General features: G+C 43.0%; 1 protein-coding gene across 2 annotated transcripts in view; it reads left to right on the top strand.

Annotated features, from left to right (window-relative positions):
• LOC140212309 (dual 3',5'-cyclic-AMP and -GMP phosphodiesterase 11A-like) overlaps positions 1-18586 on the top strand; it is a 251055-nt gene that overhangs the window by 188721 nt on the left and 43748 nt on the right. For both annotated transcript variants that reach the window (XM_072283012.1, XM_072283011.1), the window contains 2 exons: positions 10711-10811; positions 15351-15428. In XM_072283012.1, the coding sequence (XP_072139113.1) occupies positions 10711-10811; positions 15351-15428 (179 nt within the window). The remainder of the gene's footprint in view (positions 1-10710; positions 10812-15350; positions 15429-18586) is intronic.

Below are 18586 nucleotides of genomic sequence, written 5' to 3'. Positions count from 1 at the left end.
TCCAACGTTCTACATCTTTATTGTAGATTCTCAGCATTGCAAAGTTCAAAATAAATTTATTATCGATGTACATAGATGTATATCATATACAACCCTGAGATTCATTTTCTTGAGGGCATTCACAGTAGAACAAAGAAGTACGATAGACTAAATGAAAAAGCTCAAAGTTAATTGTCATTCAACCATACTTATGAATACTGCCAAACAAAACAGCGTTCCTCTGGGGCCAAGGTGTAAAACAAAACCAACAGTCACACACAGCACATATAATACGATAGCAGAAAAACATAGTTACTAAAACAATAATATGTACAAAAATAATAATGTAGCCCAAGTTCCTGAGTGTCATGGGCTGTAGAATGGTGATGCATGGATGTTGTCCTGGAGTCATGCACTCGACTACATACAGACAAAAACTGACAAATACTGCATTTGCAATACTTTGTATCTCACTCTTCCTGTGTTATATTTTCTTTTTCTCTCTCTCATTCTTTGCACGTCTCCTCCAGATTGATCATCTGAGGTTGCAAGTCTTCATCAACCTTCCTCAGCCACTAGCAGCGTCACATCATTCTGCCTCTCTCAGTTTGCATCCTACTTTGTTCTCTCCATTCCTTGTCTGCAACTTAAAACATGTTCTTTTTTCAGTTCTAATGAAAGGTCAATGTTAACCCTGTTTTCCTCTATACTGGTGTTGCTTGATCTGCTGGGTATTTCCAGTGTTCCTGGTGTTTATTACAAATCCCCTGCATCTGCAGTTTTTTGCTGTTTGATTTATGTATATAAGACAACCTCATGAAGGAAATTAATCCCCTGTGAGAGGGAAAATTACAAATGAACAACATAAATGTTAGGGATTTAAAGACATCGCAAGTTTTAGCTCCTTAATAACAGTGCGCAGTTTGTCCAATGAGGGGTCCTGCCTCCAGATTGTCAGCTATGCACATGTTACAAGGCAGCTTGTTAGCATGGAAAGTTCGTTGCCATAAGAAGGGAAGGGAAGAGTACAAGAGAAAATCATTTAACCTGGAAGTTTCAATGAACCAAAAATACACTGGAGATATCCAATTCAGAAATGTTGAATCCAAGTTCAATTGCATCGCTGTCTGTGGGGAGTGTGTACAACCATGTTGGTTTCTTTTGGGCTCTCCCGTTTCCAAGCGTATTCCAGAGACTTACGGATTAGTATGTTAATTGGTCTTAAAGATGCAATTGGATGGTGTGGGCTCATTGGGACAGAAGGCCCTGTTACTGTGCTATATCTCAAAATTTAAAAAATAATATAATAATAGAAAACATTTGAATCACCAAGAGATAGATATCTATGTACCAAGTGCTGATAAATTGGATTAGTGTACAGTACTGTGCAAAAGTCTTAGGCTCCCCAGCTATATATATGTGCCTAAGACTTTTGCACAGTGCAGCAGATGGGTACTTGATAGCCAGCATGAATCTGATGGGTTTCTTGAATGACTTGTTAATCAATAGCACTTACAGAAAATGTAATCGCTCCTGCATAGTTCATGATTATAAGGCTTACTTTGTAAATAGTGGAAGATGATTGCCCCAAGCTGGTCCCCTTGGAGCCTGGTGCTGGTAACTGGCCCAGGTAGGTACCGTTTAATTTTAAATCCTGCCCTCACTATAGGTCTCCCTCAGGATCGCCATCATATTTGGCCTGAAAGTTACTTCAACCCATTCCCATATCTAATTTCATCCAGCCTCATTTCTCCTTATGACTTGTGCCCTGATTGTATTCTACTGCTCTCGCCTTTCCCTAATAATGTTTCACTGCAGGGCACCATCATGCCCTCACCCTTAGGCCACGCTCAGGGTGGAGGAGCACATGGACTCCTCTTGTGCCAAGATGAGGCCACCCTCAAAGTCGAGGAGCAACATCTTATATTCATTCTGGGTAGCTCCAACCTGATGGCATGAATATCAATTTCTTCTTCCTATAAAGAAATCCACATCCCTCCTGTATTCCCCACTCTGACCTTTCACCTCTTCTCACTTGCCTAGTTCTTCCCCCTGTGTTCGCTCTTTCTTCCCTTTCTCCTAAGGTCCACTCTCCAATCCTATCAGACTCTTTCTTCTCCAGCCCTCGACTTCTCTCCCCCATCCCCACCACTTGGTTTCACCTATCACCTTCTCGCTATCCTCCTTCTCCTACCCCCACCTTTTCATTCTGCCATCTTCCCTCTTCCTTTTCAATCCTGAAGAAGGGGCTTGGCCCGAAACGCCGACTGTTTATTCATCTCTATAGGTGCTTTCTGACCAGCTGAGTTCCTTTGCATTGGACTTGTGTTGCTCTGAATGTCCAATATCTGCAGAATTTCTCATGTTTACTGTCATACAAAAGCTATGTTGATCCACAGTGCAATTGCCATTTCAAATACTGTTTTCAGTGCCAGAGAATTCCTAGGCAGATGAATCAACAAGTTATAGCATTATTATCAATCAAATGGAACATGTGATATTTTCACACAGGACACTTCTGTTTGAATAACACAACCTGTACCAATTATACCAGAAGGCCATTCAGACTTCATAATCAGCACCTTTCTGCTGCTATGTGTCCTCCTTTGCTTTCAGTGAGTCGTGTTTCTGATTGCACTTACTACCAGAATAGTGCCAGTGGAAGTTGTTTTAAAATATGGCATGTGAACTTTGTTTCTACAGTTTGATGGATCTGGTGGTATTGATCCAGAGGTTCTTTGCAAGTCATGAATGACGCTTAAAACTTGGTGATTACAGCTGTTTTGTTAAGTATTACAACAAAGTATGAACAAAGGAAAACAACAAAAACAAAGTTGTGCTTGTTTCATACTCTCAGACTCGAGCAGGAGGTCCAAACCTTTTTCATGCCATGGGCCCCTACCTTTAACTGAGGGCTCCATGGCCCCCAGGTTGGGGAAGCCCTGGACTAGAGATATCATCCAATCAACCGATAAAATGTCCAGATTAAGGTGGTGCGATACCTGCTGTAAGAAAATCTGAGAATCTTCTAGAAATACAAAATCAGCCATTCTACAATTTCTGGAAAATTTACTGAACAATTCCACATATATAACTGCAGCAGATTATATATAAAATGTAAGCAAGCATGGATAAGTTAAACTACAAGAAAAATGCTAGAAAGAAATAATGATTCTACACCCTGCCCAATCCAACAGTTGAAAGAGGTTAACAGAACATTGCTCAGTCTGTAAATGCCAGCAATATTCACTAGCCTTCAACAGAAATACGCTTGGGACTAAATAAGACATCTGCATTTTTACAAATGAAAATATTGGTTAGAGCATTAAGTTTACTAAAGTAAGAACACTCAGGGTAAACTGTCTAGATAACCACTGTTCCTACTAACTTATAGTGTTTATATAAGAAATAGAAAGACAATATTTTTTATTATTTCATATTCCTTTGTCACACAGGCAGCCATCAATCCCAGTCTCCCACTTAAACCCTTGTAATCCAATCTCTCAAACATGCCCATTAACACCTCCCTGTTTCTCTCATTAGCTGCCTACACCAGGAATGATTAACAGTAACTAGATTACTATAAAACCATAAAACAGAGGAGCAGAATTAAACATTGCGGCCCATAGGGTTTGTTCTGCCATTTGATCATGACTGGTTTATTTTCCCTCTCAACCCCATTCTCTTATCTTCTCCCTGTAACCTTTGAGGCCCTTACTAATCAAGAACCTATCAACCACCATTTTAAACATACCCAATGATTTGGCCTCCACAGCTGCCTGTGACCATGAATTCCACAGATTCACCACTCTCTGGCTAAAGAAATTCCTTCTCACCTCTGTTCTAAATGAATGTCCTTCTGTTCTGAGGCTGTGCTCTCTGGTCCTAGACTCTCCCACTATAGGAAACATCCTCTCCACATCCACTTTACCTTGACCTTTCAATACTTAGAAGGTTTTAATGAGATCCCTCCCCCAATCTTCTAAACTCCAGTTAATACAGGCCCAGTACATCAAATGCTCCTCATAGGTTAACCCTTTCATTCCTGAAATTATTACTTACCATCTAAGCTCAGCCCATCTTCCCGCTGCCTTAAGAGGGATAGAGTTGTTCTTGTCCTCACCTATCACCCCATGAGCCTCCACGTCCAACACATCATTCTCCACAACTGCCATCCCGTTCAATGGGATCCTACCGCCAATTGCACCTTTACCTCTCCCCAAGCTCCGCTGTCCGTATGTGATTCCCTTGACCATTCATCCCTTCCCACTAATCTCCTCCCCCCCCCCCCCCCCCCAGCACATACTCCTGCATGCGACTGAAATGCTACACCGGCTCATTTACATTTTCCCTTACCTCCATTCAGGACCGCATACAGTCCTTCTAGATGAGGCAACACTTCACCTGTGAATTTTTTGGCGTTGTCTGCTGCATCCTGTGCTCCTGATGCGGCCTCCTCTGTATTGGTGAGACCTATAGAACAAGAACCATAGAACATTTCAGCACAGAAACAGGCCTTTTGACCCTTCTTGGCTGTGCCGAACCATTTTTCTGCCTAGTCCCACTGACCTGCACCTGGACCATATCCCTCCATACACCTCTCATCCATGTACCTGTCCAAGTTTTTCTTAAATGTTAAAAGTGAGCGGTCATTTACCACTTCATTTGTCAAGCACCTCCTCTCCTTCCGCCAAAAGCGGAAATTCCCGGTGGCCGAAGATTTTAATTCTGATTCCTGGTTCCGTTCTGACAAGAGACCACTTAGAGTGGTGGAGCAACTACTCGTGCTCCATCTGGGTATCCTCCAACCTGATGGCTTGAATGTCGATTTCTCCTTCTGATAAAAATAAGCCCCCTCCCCTTCCGTCTTCTCCCATTCCCCACTCTGGCCTCTTATCTCTTCTCCTCACCTGTCTATCACCTGCTCTTCCTCCTTCCCTTTCTCCCATGGTCCCTCTCCTATCAGATTGCTTCTTCTTCAGCCCTTTACCTTTCCTACCCACCTGCTTTCACCTATCATCTGCTAGCTATCCTCCTCACACCTTTTTATTCTGGCATCTTTCCCCTTCTTTCCCAGTCCTGAAAAAACCCAAAACGTCGACTGTTTATTCATTTCCATAGATATTGCCTGACCTGCTGAGTTCCAGCAGCACTTTGTGTGTGTGTGTGTACCATCCAACTCACATAACCGTAGGGAGAAGGTTAGAACAAGAGATCAGAATTAGACATGAGAACATAAGAAATAGGAGCAGGAGTCGGCCATCTGGCCCGTCAAGCCTGCTCCGCCATTCAATAAGATCATGGCTGGTCTGGCCATAGACTCATCTCCACCTACCTGCCTTTTCCCCATAACTCTTAATTCCCCTTCTATGCAAAAATCTATCCAACCTTGTCTTCAGTATATTTACTGAGCTAGCCTCCACTGCTTCATTGGGCAGAGAATTCCACAGATTCATCACCCTCTGGGAAAAGCAGTTCCTGCTCATCTTCATCCTAAATCTACTCCCCTGAGTCTTGAGGCTATGTCCCTAATTCTAGTCTCTACCTATCAGTGGAAACAACTTTCCTGCCTCTATCTTATCTATCCCTTTCATAATTGTATATGTTTCTGTAAGATCTCTTCTCATTCTTCTGAATTCCAGTCTGCTGGAGCCGTGCGATAGCTCCAGTACCCTGCAGTGCCAGCCTGCTGCTCTTTGGTAGCAGCCATGCAGAGTTTATAAGCACAGTACCAAGCTGCCACCCTGGTCAGTTTGAATGAGGTCATGAGCTGAGTTTATCAACCTCAGACATAAAAAGAACGTGTCCCTTTTTTTTTGCTAGAAAACCCTGCTGAGGTATAGTAATCAGATGGAGGTTGGCTAGGTTCCACTGCAAACTCTCATTCATTTAATAGTTGGCAACGTACATTGTAAATACTTGTCCATGTAGATAGAACAATCACAGACATAAAACTGAAACCCAACTCCTGTGGAATGAAACTCCAGAATGGGTGAACCTTTCATGTTAAAGCAACTCCAATAGGTACAGAATTTGACTTACTGCTTGCCCAGGCATATTTCCTGTTGTAGAGCTAAAGGTTAGCCTTATTTGTCACACGTACATTGCAACATAGAGTGAAATGAGACTTTTTCTTCAACGACCAACACAGTTTGAGTGTGTCGACAGGCTTCTAGCGCCAACATAGCATGCCTGTCACTGGATAACCCTAACCTGTACATCTTCGGAATGTGAGACAAAACCAGAGCACCCCAGGGGAAACCCACACGGTCACGGGGACAACATACAAAACTCCTTACGGACAGCAAGCGGGAATTGACCCCTATCTTACAGCTGACCGTTGGATTGCATTGCGCGAACTGTTACGATACCATACCACCCTGGGAGCTTTTGCTTTTCTCTCTGTCACTGATAGTGCTTTCAAACCTGTATTGAATCCTCTGGAGGTGCTATTGCAGAATAATGAGTAAAACATTCCTCAAAAGTTCTGAAGTTAACTGACCCATGTAAACTTTGGGAGAGTCAGGATCAAGGCCACGGGTGCTTTGGGATCTATCTGCAAGTGATTGCTGTAGCAGAGTAAGCTTGAAACATTTCAGTGTCATTAATCAGAATCCGTGCATTCAATATTTACCCACTTTAAGGATAACTTCTAACTCATTTTATTTTTACTGAAGTTGCTGACCATTGCTATTTCCCAGAAGTACGAGATTCATACATTTGGTTCCAGACACAATTTCAATTTATTTGTCAAGGTAATATCTGACTTTTAAGTGACTTGCTGAAATGGAGGGTGCTGTGTCTTTGCAACTACATATCAATTAAAATAAAAGTCCACACTTGGGAGGTGGTTTTAACTGGGGTACTGTATTCACATTGCAGGGAGAGAGCAATGTGCATGTGCAGACAAGAGATCAATATGCGTGCATAGACAATAGTCCATATGTAGTGCTAAGGGGAGTCATTGCTCTAAGAGAAATTGATCCATACATTACACTTCCTCCTCCCTTTAGATTAATACAACATAAAAATGTAAATGTATAAAACATTCAATTTCCCTTTCATAAACCATATTCCAAATAAATATGCTTTCACATTAATGGTCCATAGCTAACTTTAGTATACTAAAAAGTCAGTCTTTTTGGTGGTCACACACAAAAAATGCTTGAGGAACTCAACAGGCCAGGCAGCATCTATGGAAAAATAGTACAGTCAACGATTCAGCACAAAATGTTGACTCTACCTTTTTCCATAGATGCTGCCTGGCCTGCTGAGTTCCTCCAGCATTTTGTGCCTGTTGCTCAGATTTCCAGCATCTGCAGATTTTTTCTTGCTTGCCTTTTTTGGCAGCATTCTGTTTCTTTCAGGATAGCACCTCTGGACCTCTGGAGTGGCATTAAGTTTGGTGGGTGTTTTGCCTAAGACAACGTTCTCAGTTTCCGGTGTCACTTTGCTGTCAGTGACATGATCATCACTGAGAGGTAAGTCTGGTGACTGTAATGTGTCCGTCTTGTTGGATGCAGTTGATTCAGCTGTGTTCTTCGGTTGAGCATCCAGAATCTGGTCCACATGATGTCTCAATGTCTGACCTCCAACATCCACTGTGTACATCAGTGGTCCAGTTCTTGTAGCTATCTACTGGTGTCCACTTGTCCTCTTGGTAATCACGTGCTAAGATATCTTGTCCAACCTCGAAGCTCCTTGCTGCTTCACTTAGCAACTGGTTGAATTGCTTATTCTGCCCTTCCCTCCACAGATCTTGTTTCGGGAATCTATGCAAGATTTCAGATTCCTGTTCATGAGCAGCATTGCCAGAGTTTGATTTGTCATTGTATGAACAGAGTTCCGATACACAAAAGGGAAGTTGCCCTTTTTGTGCTTCAAAGAAATGTCCTTGTCCATCACCTTAATGGGCGCCTTGAGGGCGTGGATAAACCTTTCAGCTAACCCATTCATCGCTGGGTGGTCAGGAGCTGACTTGAAACGCCTGATGCCATTTTTCTTCATGAACAATCAGAGTTCTTCTGAATTGCATTGTTATCTGTTGTCACTCTTACCACAATTTGTTGTGGTAAGCCTTTTTTGGTGAAGATAGTCCTCAGGACAGAGACAGTCTTTGCTGAGGTGGTTGACTTCATTGGTATAACCTCCGGCCACATCGAGTGAGCATCCACAGCAATCAGAAAGATGGAGTCCGTGAATGGCCCAGTGAAGTCAATATGCACTCTTTGTTGTCTTGATGATGGCTACTCCCGTGGGGGTAACAGTGCCTGTGGGGGTACATGTTGAACTTTTTGGCATCCCAAACAGCTTTTGGCCAAGTCTTCAATCTGTCTGTCTATTTCTGACCACCACACATAGTGGCTCTGTGTGAAGCTCTTCATCCTGACTGTATCCAGATTCTCTAACACTCTGGTATGCAGTTTAGAGGGAACCACAACACGAGATCCACACATCAGGGTTCTTTGACACACCAACATTTGGTGTCCTCTCACTGAGAACTCTGGAAACATAGGGTTACCATGACACGAGGAAATCTGCAGATGCTGAAAGTTCAAGCAACACACTGCAGCAGGCCAGGCAGCATCTCTAGGAAGATGTACAGTCGACGTTTCAGGCCGAGACCCTTCGTCAGGACTAACTGAAAGAAAAGCTAGTAAGAGATTTGAAAGTGAGAGGGGGAAAATTCAACACCTTATATTCCGTCTGGGTAGCCTCCAACCTGATGGCATGAACATTGACTTCTCTAACTTCTGTTAATGCCCCATTTCCCTTTGGTACCCCATCCGTTATTTATTTATTTATTATATATATATATATTCTTTCTCTCTCTCTCTCTCTCTCTCCTTTTTCTCCCTCTGTCCCTCTCAGTATACTCCTTGCCCATTCTCTGGGCTTTCCCCCTCCCACTTTCTTTCTCCCTAGGCCTCCTGTCCCATGATCCTCTCATATCCCTTTTGCCAATCAACTGTCCAGCTCTTGGCTCCATCCCTCCCCCTCCTGTCTTCTCCTATCATTTTGGATCTCCCCCTCCCCCTCCCACTTTCAAATCTCTTACTAGCTCTTCTTTCAGTTAGTCCTGACGAAGGGTCTCGGCCCGAAATGTCGACTGTACCTCTTCCTAGAGATGCTGCCTGGCCTGCTGCGTTCATCAGCAACTTTTATATAGGGTTACCGTGAGCTGGCCATCCTTGCATGGTGATTTCATAGACATTTGACAATGTCAGGTCATTCCTTGTTTCCCCTTGTATTTCGGAATTTGTTACTGGCAACTGGTCCAGCAATGTGGTGTAGAACTCTTCTGCTGGGTCACAGTATGAAGGCATTTCTTCTTCAGTTGCCAACAGTGGAAGACATGACAAGCCATCAGCGTTGATGTGTTGTTTGGTAACCTTGAATGCTATGTCATAAGAGTACACTCCTAGGAACATTGCCTAACGTTGTAACTGGGCGGCAGACATCATTGGAATTCCCCTCCTGGGATTGAAAATGGACAGAAGGGGACTGGTGATTGGCCACTAGCATAAACTTTTGTCCGTAGAGGTAGTGGTGGAACTTCTTTATTCTCCATACTAGACTACCATTCAGATGAGCATCCAGAGTTGACATTTCAGGCCTGGGTCCTTCTTTGGGACTGAGGAGGAGCACAGGGTACAGTTACGGATTGCTGCTTTGATCTGAAGAAGGGTCTCGGCCCGAAACGTCAACTATTTACTCTTTTCCATAGATGGTGCTCGACCTGCTGAGTTCCTCCAGCATTCTGTGTGTGTTGCCTTGAATTTCCAGCATCTGCAGAATCTCCTGTGTGTGTAGTAATGTAGAGAGATTGGATTGGCTGGGTTTATTCTCACTGGAATGTAGGAGGTCAAAGGGTGATCTCAAGAGAGTCTTCAGATGCTGGAAATCCAGGGTAACACATGCAAAATTCTGGGGGAGCTCAGGAGGCCAGGCAGCTTCAGTGCAGAGGAATAAACAATCAACATTTTGGACTGAGTCACTTAATAGAAGAGATTCTGCAGATACTGGAAATCCAGAGTAACATACACAAAATGCTGGGGGAACTGAACAGATCAGGTCTATGGAGATGAGTAAACGGTTGATGTTTTGGGCCAAGATCCTTCATCAGGACCAAGGAGTGACCTTATAGGTTTACAAAATGAGGGGCTTAGATAGGGCCGATCAAGTCCTTTTCTCAGGGTAAGAGAACCTAGAACTAGAGGACATGGGTTTAAGGAGAGAACTTTAAAGGAGATATGCGAGGTAAGTTTATCACATCGGGTGGTGGTTATCTGGTATAAGCTGTAAGAGGAAACAGTATAAAAGGCATTCGGCTAGGTACTTGGATAGGAAGGATATAGTGAGACATGGATCTTTTACAATCCGATGGTATTACTGCTCGGCATGGAGAAGATGTGTAGAAAGGCCCTGTATGAATTTACGACTTGGAATACTGTTCTCCTCTTTCTCACTGAAACATTATAAGAATTTTATCAGACAAATACAAATAAAATTAACGTAGCATAGGAAAATGATTTTTATCAGGGTAATTAAATTTACTCTTTTTTTTTGCTTGTATGACGGAATTTCTTACCAAACTTCTTATTCCCCCTTGGTGATAATTGCTCTCCCTTCCCATACCCCAGTTATAAATCAAATTTTAAAACTCCAGGAAGTGATGATTTGTTTTGCAGACATTTGGACTAAGTTACCTGATTTTTGTCTCAATTTTAGGGACACAACATTTTTGCCAACCTTTCCTCCAAAGATTACAGTGATTTGATGCAGTTGCTGAAGCAGGCTATCCTGTCCACTGACCTCATGCTTTACTTTGAGTAAGTATTTCCATCACAACGAAATCGCAATGCAGATTTGGCATTTAAGTTGTTATTGTTTCAATTATAAATGTTCACATGAGTTGCATTTGTCAAGTTGGCTCAGTTCTTAGCACACATATCCCTGTCGGGACATTCAAGACCTGTTCCAGGATTTTAACCCACAATTTACCTTGACACTTCAGTACAGTACAGTACAGGTTCTTTCCAACTTACAAACACTCCACTTATGTAGAACCTGTACACACAAGCAAGTGTTCTGGGAGTCTGGCAGTGTGGATTTGTTACCTGTTCTGGCGCTGCACACAGCTTTTGCTGCCTGGGAACTCAGTTCACAGCCTCATTTCTGAGTTGTGAATTGTTCGCAGGAACGGAACCTTGCCGACGGGAAAGGCCGACCCCCCCCCCCCCAACCCAGCACAGGCTCCAGCTCTCTCCCACACCGCCTCCAGCGTCTCCTCCCCTGGGCAGCTCCAACTGAGGACACCAGGACTCGGGAGGCTGGCCCATGCAATAACCTAAGCCTTGGAGCTCCCCTGCCGTTGCTCTTCCCAATAAACCAGTGAACCGGACCCGCAGTATCCTACAAACACAAGAAAATCTGCCAGCCCTGGAAATCCAAAGTAACACACACACAGTGCTAGAGGAACTCAGCAGTCCAGGTAGCGTCTATGGAAACTCAATGTTTTGGTGATGAAGGGTCTCATCCTGAACCGTCATCTGTTTACTCTTTCGCATAGATGTTGCCTGACCTGTTGAGCTCCTCCAGCATTTTGGCTGTGTTGCAGCATTCCACATGACCAATGTCCCACAAGGTCTTGAAAAATGACCAAGACACTCATTTGCACCGTTTGGTTGGATACAAAAGATCCCATGGAACTTGTCAATGAAAATCATTTCTCTCATTTGCTTTCTTTTTTTTTTTGTAATTTATTTTTTTATTGAATTTCATCATCAAACAAACATTTCCATAAGATGTATTTCAGGTACTGTACATATATATCATATAATCATATTTGTCACAAATCTCCACATAATATTTATCTGAGGTATACACTTATAGAAAGGAGAAGGAAGAAAGAACAATCAAAAGAAGAAAACTATGTACAGAGTAGGGAGTGATTTTTTTTTACACCATATTCATTGACTTGTGAGAATACAATCAGGCCTATAAGGTGTAATGTAGTTAAACTATTTTTTCCAGTATAAATAAAATTGTTCCAACTTATGATTAACAGATGCTAACACGAGGAAATCTGCAGATGCTGGAATTTCAAGCAACTCACATCAAAGTTGCTGGTGAACACAGCAGACCAGGCAGCATCTCTAGGAAGAGGTACAGTCGACGTTTCAGGCCGAGACCCTTCATCAGGACTAACTGAAAGAAGAGCTAGTAAGAGATTTGAAAGTGGGAGGGGGAGGGGGAGATCCGAAATGATAGGAGAAGACAGGAGGGGGAGGGATGGAGCCAAGGGCTGGACAGGTGATTGGCAAAAGGGATATGAGAGGATCATGGGACAGGAGGCCTAGGGAGAAAGAAAAGGTGGGGAGGGGGAAACCCAGAGGATGGGCAAGGGGTATAGTCAGAGGGACAGAGGGAGAAAAAGGAGACAGAGAAAAAGAATGTGTGTATATAAATAAATATACGACGGGGAGGTGGAGCATTAACGGAAGTTAGAGAAGTCAATGTTCATGCCATCAGGTTGGAGGCTACCTCTTCCTATAGATGCTGCCTGGCCTGCTGGATTAACAGATGCTGTTATCTTCTCCATTTTGTAAATGTCCATTGTAATTTCCATCCATGCATTTAAAGTTGGGCTCTCCTGTGATAACTATTTCCTGGTAAAGGTCTTTTTACCAGCCACCAGCAGTACCTTCATTAAATAGTTATCTCTTTTCAACCATTCTTGAGGTATATACCCAAAATATACGGTCTTACTCTCTAAGAGTATTTCACATTTAAAGATGTCTTGTAGGGCATTGTGTATCCCACTCCAATAGTCTTTGATAACGGGGCATTCCCAGAAATTATAATAATGGTTTACATTTTGATTTCCACAATTTCTCCAGCAAACAGGGGGATTACTATCATAATGGGATTTCTGAGAGGGTGTAATAAATTATCTTATCAAATTTTTCCACCCAAACTCCCTCCATTTCTGTGAACTGGTACACTTCCATCGATACCTCTATATTATTGTCCAATCTCCCTCAGATATTATTATCCAGCTCTCATTTACTTTCATTTCTCCCCCATACCAGTATAACTGCTCTTTCAGTTTATTTAATTATTAATTGGGTCTGCTGCTTCCTTACAGAGCAACAGTTATTGATTTTCTCTATCTATATACTTGTCCTGGGCACAGCATGTAAGTACAATTATGAAGACAGCATGCTGCGCGTCTGCTTCCTTAGAAAATTCGGCAAAACATCTAAAACTTTGACCAACTTCTATAGGTGTGTGGTGGAGAATATATTAACTGGCTGCATCACAGCCTGGTATGGAAACACCAATGCCCTTCAATGGAAAATCCACTAAAGGGTTGTGGGTATGGCCCAGTCCATCATAGGTAAAGCCCTCCCCACCTTTTAGCACTCCTACATGGAGCGTTTTTGCAGGTAAGCAACATCAAGGACCCTCTCCGCTCAGGTCATGTTCCCTTCTCACTGCTACCATCAGGAAGATGGTACGGGAGCCTCAGGACTCACACCACCAGCTTCAGGAACAATTATTAGCCCTCAACTATCAGGCTGTTGAACCAAAGGGGATAACTTCACTCAACTTCACTTGCCCCATCACTGCACTGTTGCCACAATTTATTGGCTCATTATAAAAGATTATTCATCTCATGTTTTCGATATTTATTGCTTATTTATTTATTTATTGATTGATTGTTATTTAGTATTTGCACAGTTAGTTGTCTTTTGTACACTGATTGTCTGCCATGTTGGGTGTGGTCTTCCACCGATTCTATTCTGGTTATTGTATTTACTGAGTATGCCTGCAAGAAAACAAATTTCAGGGTTATTTATACTGATGTATATGTACTTGGATAGTCAATTTACTTTGAACTTTGATGATCCTAGGATGCGCTGGGACACATCATCAATGATGTAACTTGGGGTCATTGAGTGTTTCTGGTTTTTCAACATTGGACACCCTCACCCAAGTGACTCAGCAAGGGTTGATCAGGACCCAGCTTTTGTCCTGGCAGCAACGGTCCACAGGTCTCATCTCTTGACCCATAGCCATCCAGGAGGCTCGCTCAACAGCCTCTATGACTGTCCTGATGGCTCCTTTCTTTGCAGCCCCGGTAATGCCAAGGAGAGAGTAGGTTCTGCAGAGTGAACACCCAGCAAAAACCTCCACAACTCACCTCTATAGGCTCGCATCATGCTGTCCACCCCTGTCTCTGGGACTGCTCTACCAGCACCTGGTATTTCGCCTCCTCAATCTGGGCTTCCCAAGGTACAGTCAGTTCTACCATGGCCACCTGCTTCGAGGTTTCTGACACAATGACCATGTCAGGGCTCAGGGATGATGATGCGATGAAGTCAGGGAGCTTCAATTGCTCACTAAGTGCAACTTTCAGTTGAAGTTGGATGCCGTGGCGAGCAAGCCTGCTGGTGTCCTGGGCTGAGGCTGTGGTTCGTCTCCAACTTTGACAAAGGCTAAGGGCTTTCTGGATTGGCAGAGGTGCTTACTGTCATTGATAGCCGAGGAGATATTTTCTGCCACTGCCTTCAGCACCTGGTCATGGTGTCTGTGGTAGTGGCCTTCCCTTAGGGATTTTGGGCGGCTGCTGAGGATGTGTTCCAGAGTCCCTCTGCCAAGGCAGAGAGGACATGATGGTGCCTCACATTTGCCCAAGCAAAAAGATTAAATTGGTTCTAAAGCAGATTCAGATGGGATAAGGTTTCTCCAGTGCAAATTTCTTGTTCCTTTCAGTTTTTGTATTCTCCTTTCCATTAATCTACATGGTAGAAAAGCAGGGATGTAGTCTCTGAAACATTGTTTGATTACTTTAATGTTGTAGCTATTGTAGAATTTGTACACAGACCCCTGGAGAAACGTAAGTGTACATGGGTGATCTATACAGCAGGGTTTCCTTTTTGTGCTTCAGTTCACACATTTGAAAAGTAACCGTACACCGAGTTAAAGATATTGTGAAGATTAACAAGTTATTTAACCAAGTTTATTGCTGGACCATGCATGAATTTTATCAGAGGTACTGATTGTAATGGACTGGTTCAAATTGATGCATGTACTGGCCATTTGTATTTTTAGTATGTTAAAGTAAGCATTTTAAAACCTGTTTCATTTAATCATATAATTAGCAGATTGCTCATTTATCAACATTTATTGCTGACTGAAGCTATTTAGATGCCAGCAGTTATATGGCATACTTAGTTGCTGGTTTGTTGGAATGCACTCATTTCCCTGAGTGGATTATATTAATCGTGTCTGAAATTGCTATGCCACTTTGCTACTTAAGCACAGATACAACAAAGTACTATTTCCTTTTCATTTGAATGCAGGCTGCGCTCTAAGTTCTTCGAGTATGTCACGTCCGGGGAACATAACTGGTGCCTTGAGAAGCACAGGCAAATGCTGAGGTAACATAGTATTCTGAAGCTGGTTTGTTTTTTCTCTGTGAAGAATGCATGATCGCAATAATAACGTTGATAACTAATTACACTTAATGAAACTAATTATCAATGAACTGGCAACACTCTGAAGGGAGACAGCAGATTCTTGTTTGTTTTACTATAGTCAGGCACAATATACACTCAGTGGCCACTTTATTAGGTACAGGAGTGGAACCCGGTCTGGTCTTCTGCTGCTGTAGCCCATTCACTTCACGGTTTGACGTGTGGTGCATTCAAAGATGCCCTTCTGCGCACCACTGTTGTAACGCATCGTTATTTGAGTTACTGTCACCTTCCTGTCAGCTTGAACCAGTCTGACCATTCTCTCCCGGCCTCTCTCAATAACAAGGCATTTTTTCCCCGCAGAACTGCTGCTCACTGAATCTTTTTCTGTTTCTCGTGCTATTCACGGCATCACCACCTGCCGACCATTGTGGGCATGCTAGGCTGGCACTGGAATGTGTGGTGACACTTGCCCTCTGCACATCCTTAATTGCGTCGGTTGTTAACGCAAACAAGACATTTCACTGTATGTTGTGATGTACATGTGATAAATACATCTGAATCTGAATCATCTCAAGGGCAATTGGAAGTGAGGATCGGTGAAAAATCATCGAAGATGCATTTGAATTTAGTTGGGAATAGAAATAGAGATAATGTTTATCAGAATCAGGTTTAACAGCCCATTCAGTTCAAGATTTGACGGGTTGTATGTTCAGAGATGCTCTTCTGCACATGACTGTTGTAATGTGTGATTATTTGAGTTACTGTCACCTTTCTGACAGCTTGAACCACTCTGGCCATTCTCCTCTGACCTCTCTCATTAACAAGGCATTTTCACCCACGGAACTGATTTCTTTTTACACCATTCTCTGTAAATGTTAGAGACCATTGTGTGTGAAAATCCCAGGAGATCAGCAGTTTCTGAGATACTCAAACCACCCCATGTGGTACCAACTATCATTCCATGGTCAAAGTCACTGAGATCACATTTCTTCCCCATCCTGATGTTTGGTCTGAACAACAACTGAGCCTCTTGACCATGTCTGCATGCATTTCTGCACTGAGTTGCTGCCACATGATTGGTTGATTAGACATCTGTGTTAATGAGCAGCTGTACAGGAGTACCTAAAAAAATGGCCGCTGAGTATAAATGCAACTTTTAAATAACATGTTTTCATCTGTAGAAAGTGTTGAATGGCAACCGATATGTGCAAGTTCAGTGGCCTACTCACCAGGATAGGTGTGTTAGTAGCCTCCTCTCGGTTTCAACTTCTGTCAGTTACTCAAGTCCTGGATGGAGACTCAGGAGTACAGCTGCACTCAGATGTAGAAAGATTCTTCATTGCTGTTTCCGTAATAATTTTGTTCTACCTGTCAAGGTTGTTAGCCCTGGATCTGGAGAACCCGTGGACCCCACTAAGTCTGGCCTCTACCCTTTGACCTGTTTGGCATGGGTGACCCTATGAACAGCTGTAGCATAAAGCCCTGACTCCAGCCAACACAGCTCTCTGGGTCACTGAGGCACACAGGCCTCCAAACCACAACAAGGTTGTGGTCCTTTTGGGGGTTTCTAATGGTTCCCATAACGTTAAAAGCGGACTGGCGCTGGGATATTGTTTCTAGAGCATTGCTGTTTTATTTTGATTTTCACAAGTATCTGATATCATTGTGTGATACTGGGGAGTGAATTTTGATTGGCTATTTGATTAGTGGAAGGAAGCGGGAAATGAAATGATCATAGAAGAGTCCAGTCCCGTTCTCCCTGGACACTGAAGCACAATAGTTTTTGGTATTATATGGGATTTGACATCATCAACAAAAGATAAACACAAGGGAGTCTGTAGATGCTGAAAACTCAAAATAACACGCTCAAAATCCTGCAGGAACTCGGGAGGAGGTCAGGCAGCAAATATGGAAATGAATACACATTCGACCTTTTAGGAATGGAAGGGAAAGTGGAAGAAGCCAGAATAAGAAGCTGGGGGAGGGGAAGGTGTACAAGTTAGAAGGTGATAGGTGAAGCCAGGAGAGGTGAGCATTGGTGGTTGGGTGGGAGAGGGGGGATGAAGTGAGAAGGTAGGAGGTGACAGGTGGGAAAGTTAAAGGGCTGGCAAAGAAGGAATCTGACAGGAGAGGAGAGTGGACCATGGCAGAAAAGGAAGAGGGGGGCACCAGGCGAAGGTGATAGGCAGGTCAGGAGAAGAGAAGGGTTAAGAAGGGAGCCAGAGTTGGGGATTGGAAGAAGAGGGAAGAGGGAGGGAGCAAAAAAGATCTTTTGGTTAAGGATAAAAACTAGATTATTTGTGTAAGCTGCTGTTTCATCGCTGGGACATGCCTGGCGAGAGAGGACCAGTAACTCTTGCTTCAACATGCACGGTTTGTAATTAAGTTGGAATGTGTCCAGAATATAAATGTTAGATTCAATCTGGTAATTCTCAGTTTGGTCACTGAATGTGAAATACTAAATGTGACCCAGTTACTTTGAGTTTGAAGAGCTGTAGTGTCACAGAGCTCTACACTCTGAAACAGGCCCTTTGGCTGAACTGTCATTCTGCCAGGATTGGCTGCTTACCTATAGTCAACAAATTCGATATTATGTTGTGAATAATGCAATATCCCTAGGCAGAAAATGAGGTGCTGCTTCTCAATCTTGAAGCAATGTTGAATGCCAGATTATGACAGAGGATGTCAGGGGAAGATTGGAAAGAGGATAGGAAATTAAAATGTCAGCTGACAGGAAGCTCAGAATCACCCTTGTGGACAGAAGTAATTAGCGGTCACTCAATCTACATTTGGTTTCTTCAATAGAAAACATAGAACAGTACGGCACGTTTGATTCCAGAGGAAATGCATAGACATAGACATAGAACAGTACAGCACGTTTGATTCCAGAGGAAATACATAGACATAGACCAGTACAGCACAGGAACAATGTTATGCCAAATCAGCTAAAAAGCAAATCAAAAGCACCCAAACGCTAATCCCTCCTACTCATACAATGTCCATATCCCTCCATCTTCCTCACATCTGTGTGCCTATCCAAACGTCTCTCATGTATTTGCCTCAACCACCATACCAGTCAGCCGATCCCAGGCATCCACCACTCTCTGAGTAAAAAAAAA

This window comes from Mobula birostris, chromosome 19, assembly GCF_030028105.1.
Source record: "Mobula birostris isolate sMobBir1 chromosome 19, sMobBir1.hap1, whole genome shotgun sequence".
Taxonomy (NCBI): Eukaryota; Metazoa; Chordata; class Chondrichthyes; order Myliobatiformes; family Myliobatidae; genus Mobula; species Mobula birostris.
This window is presented reverse-complemented; position numbering and strand designations above follow the sequence as displayed.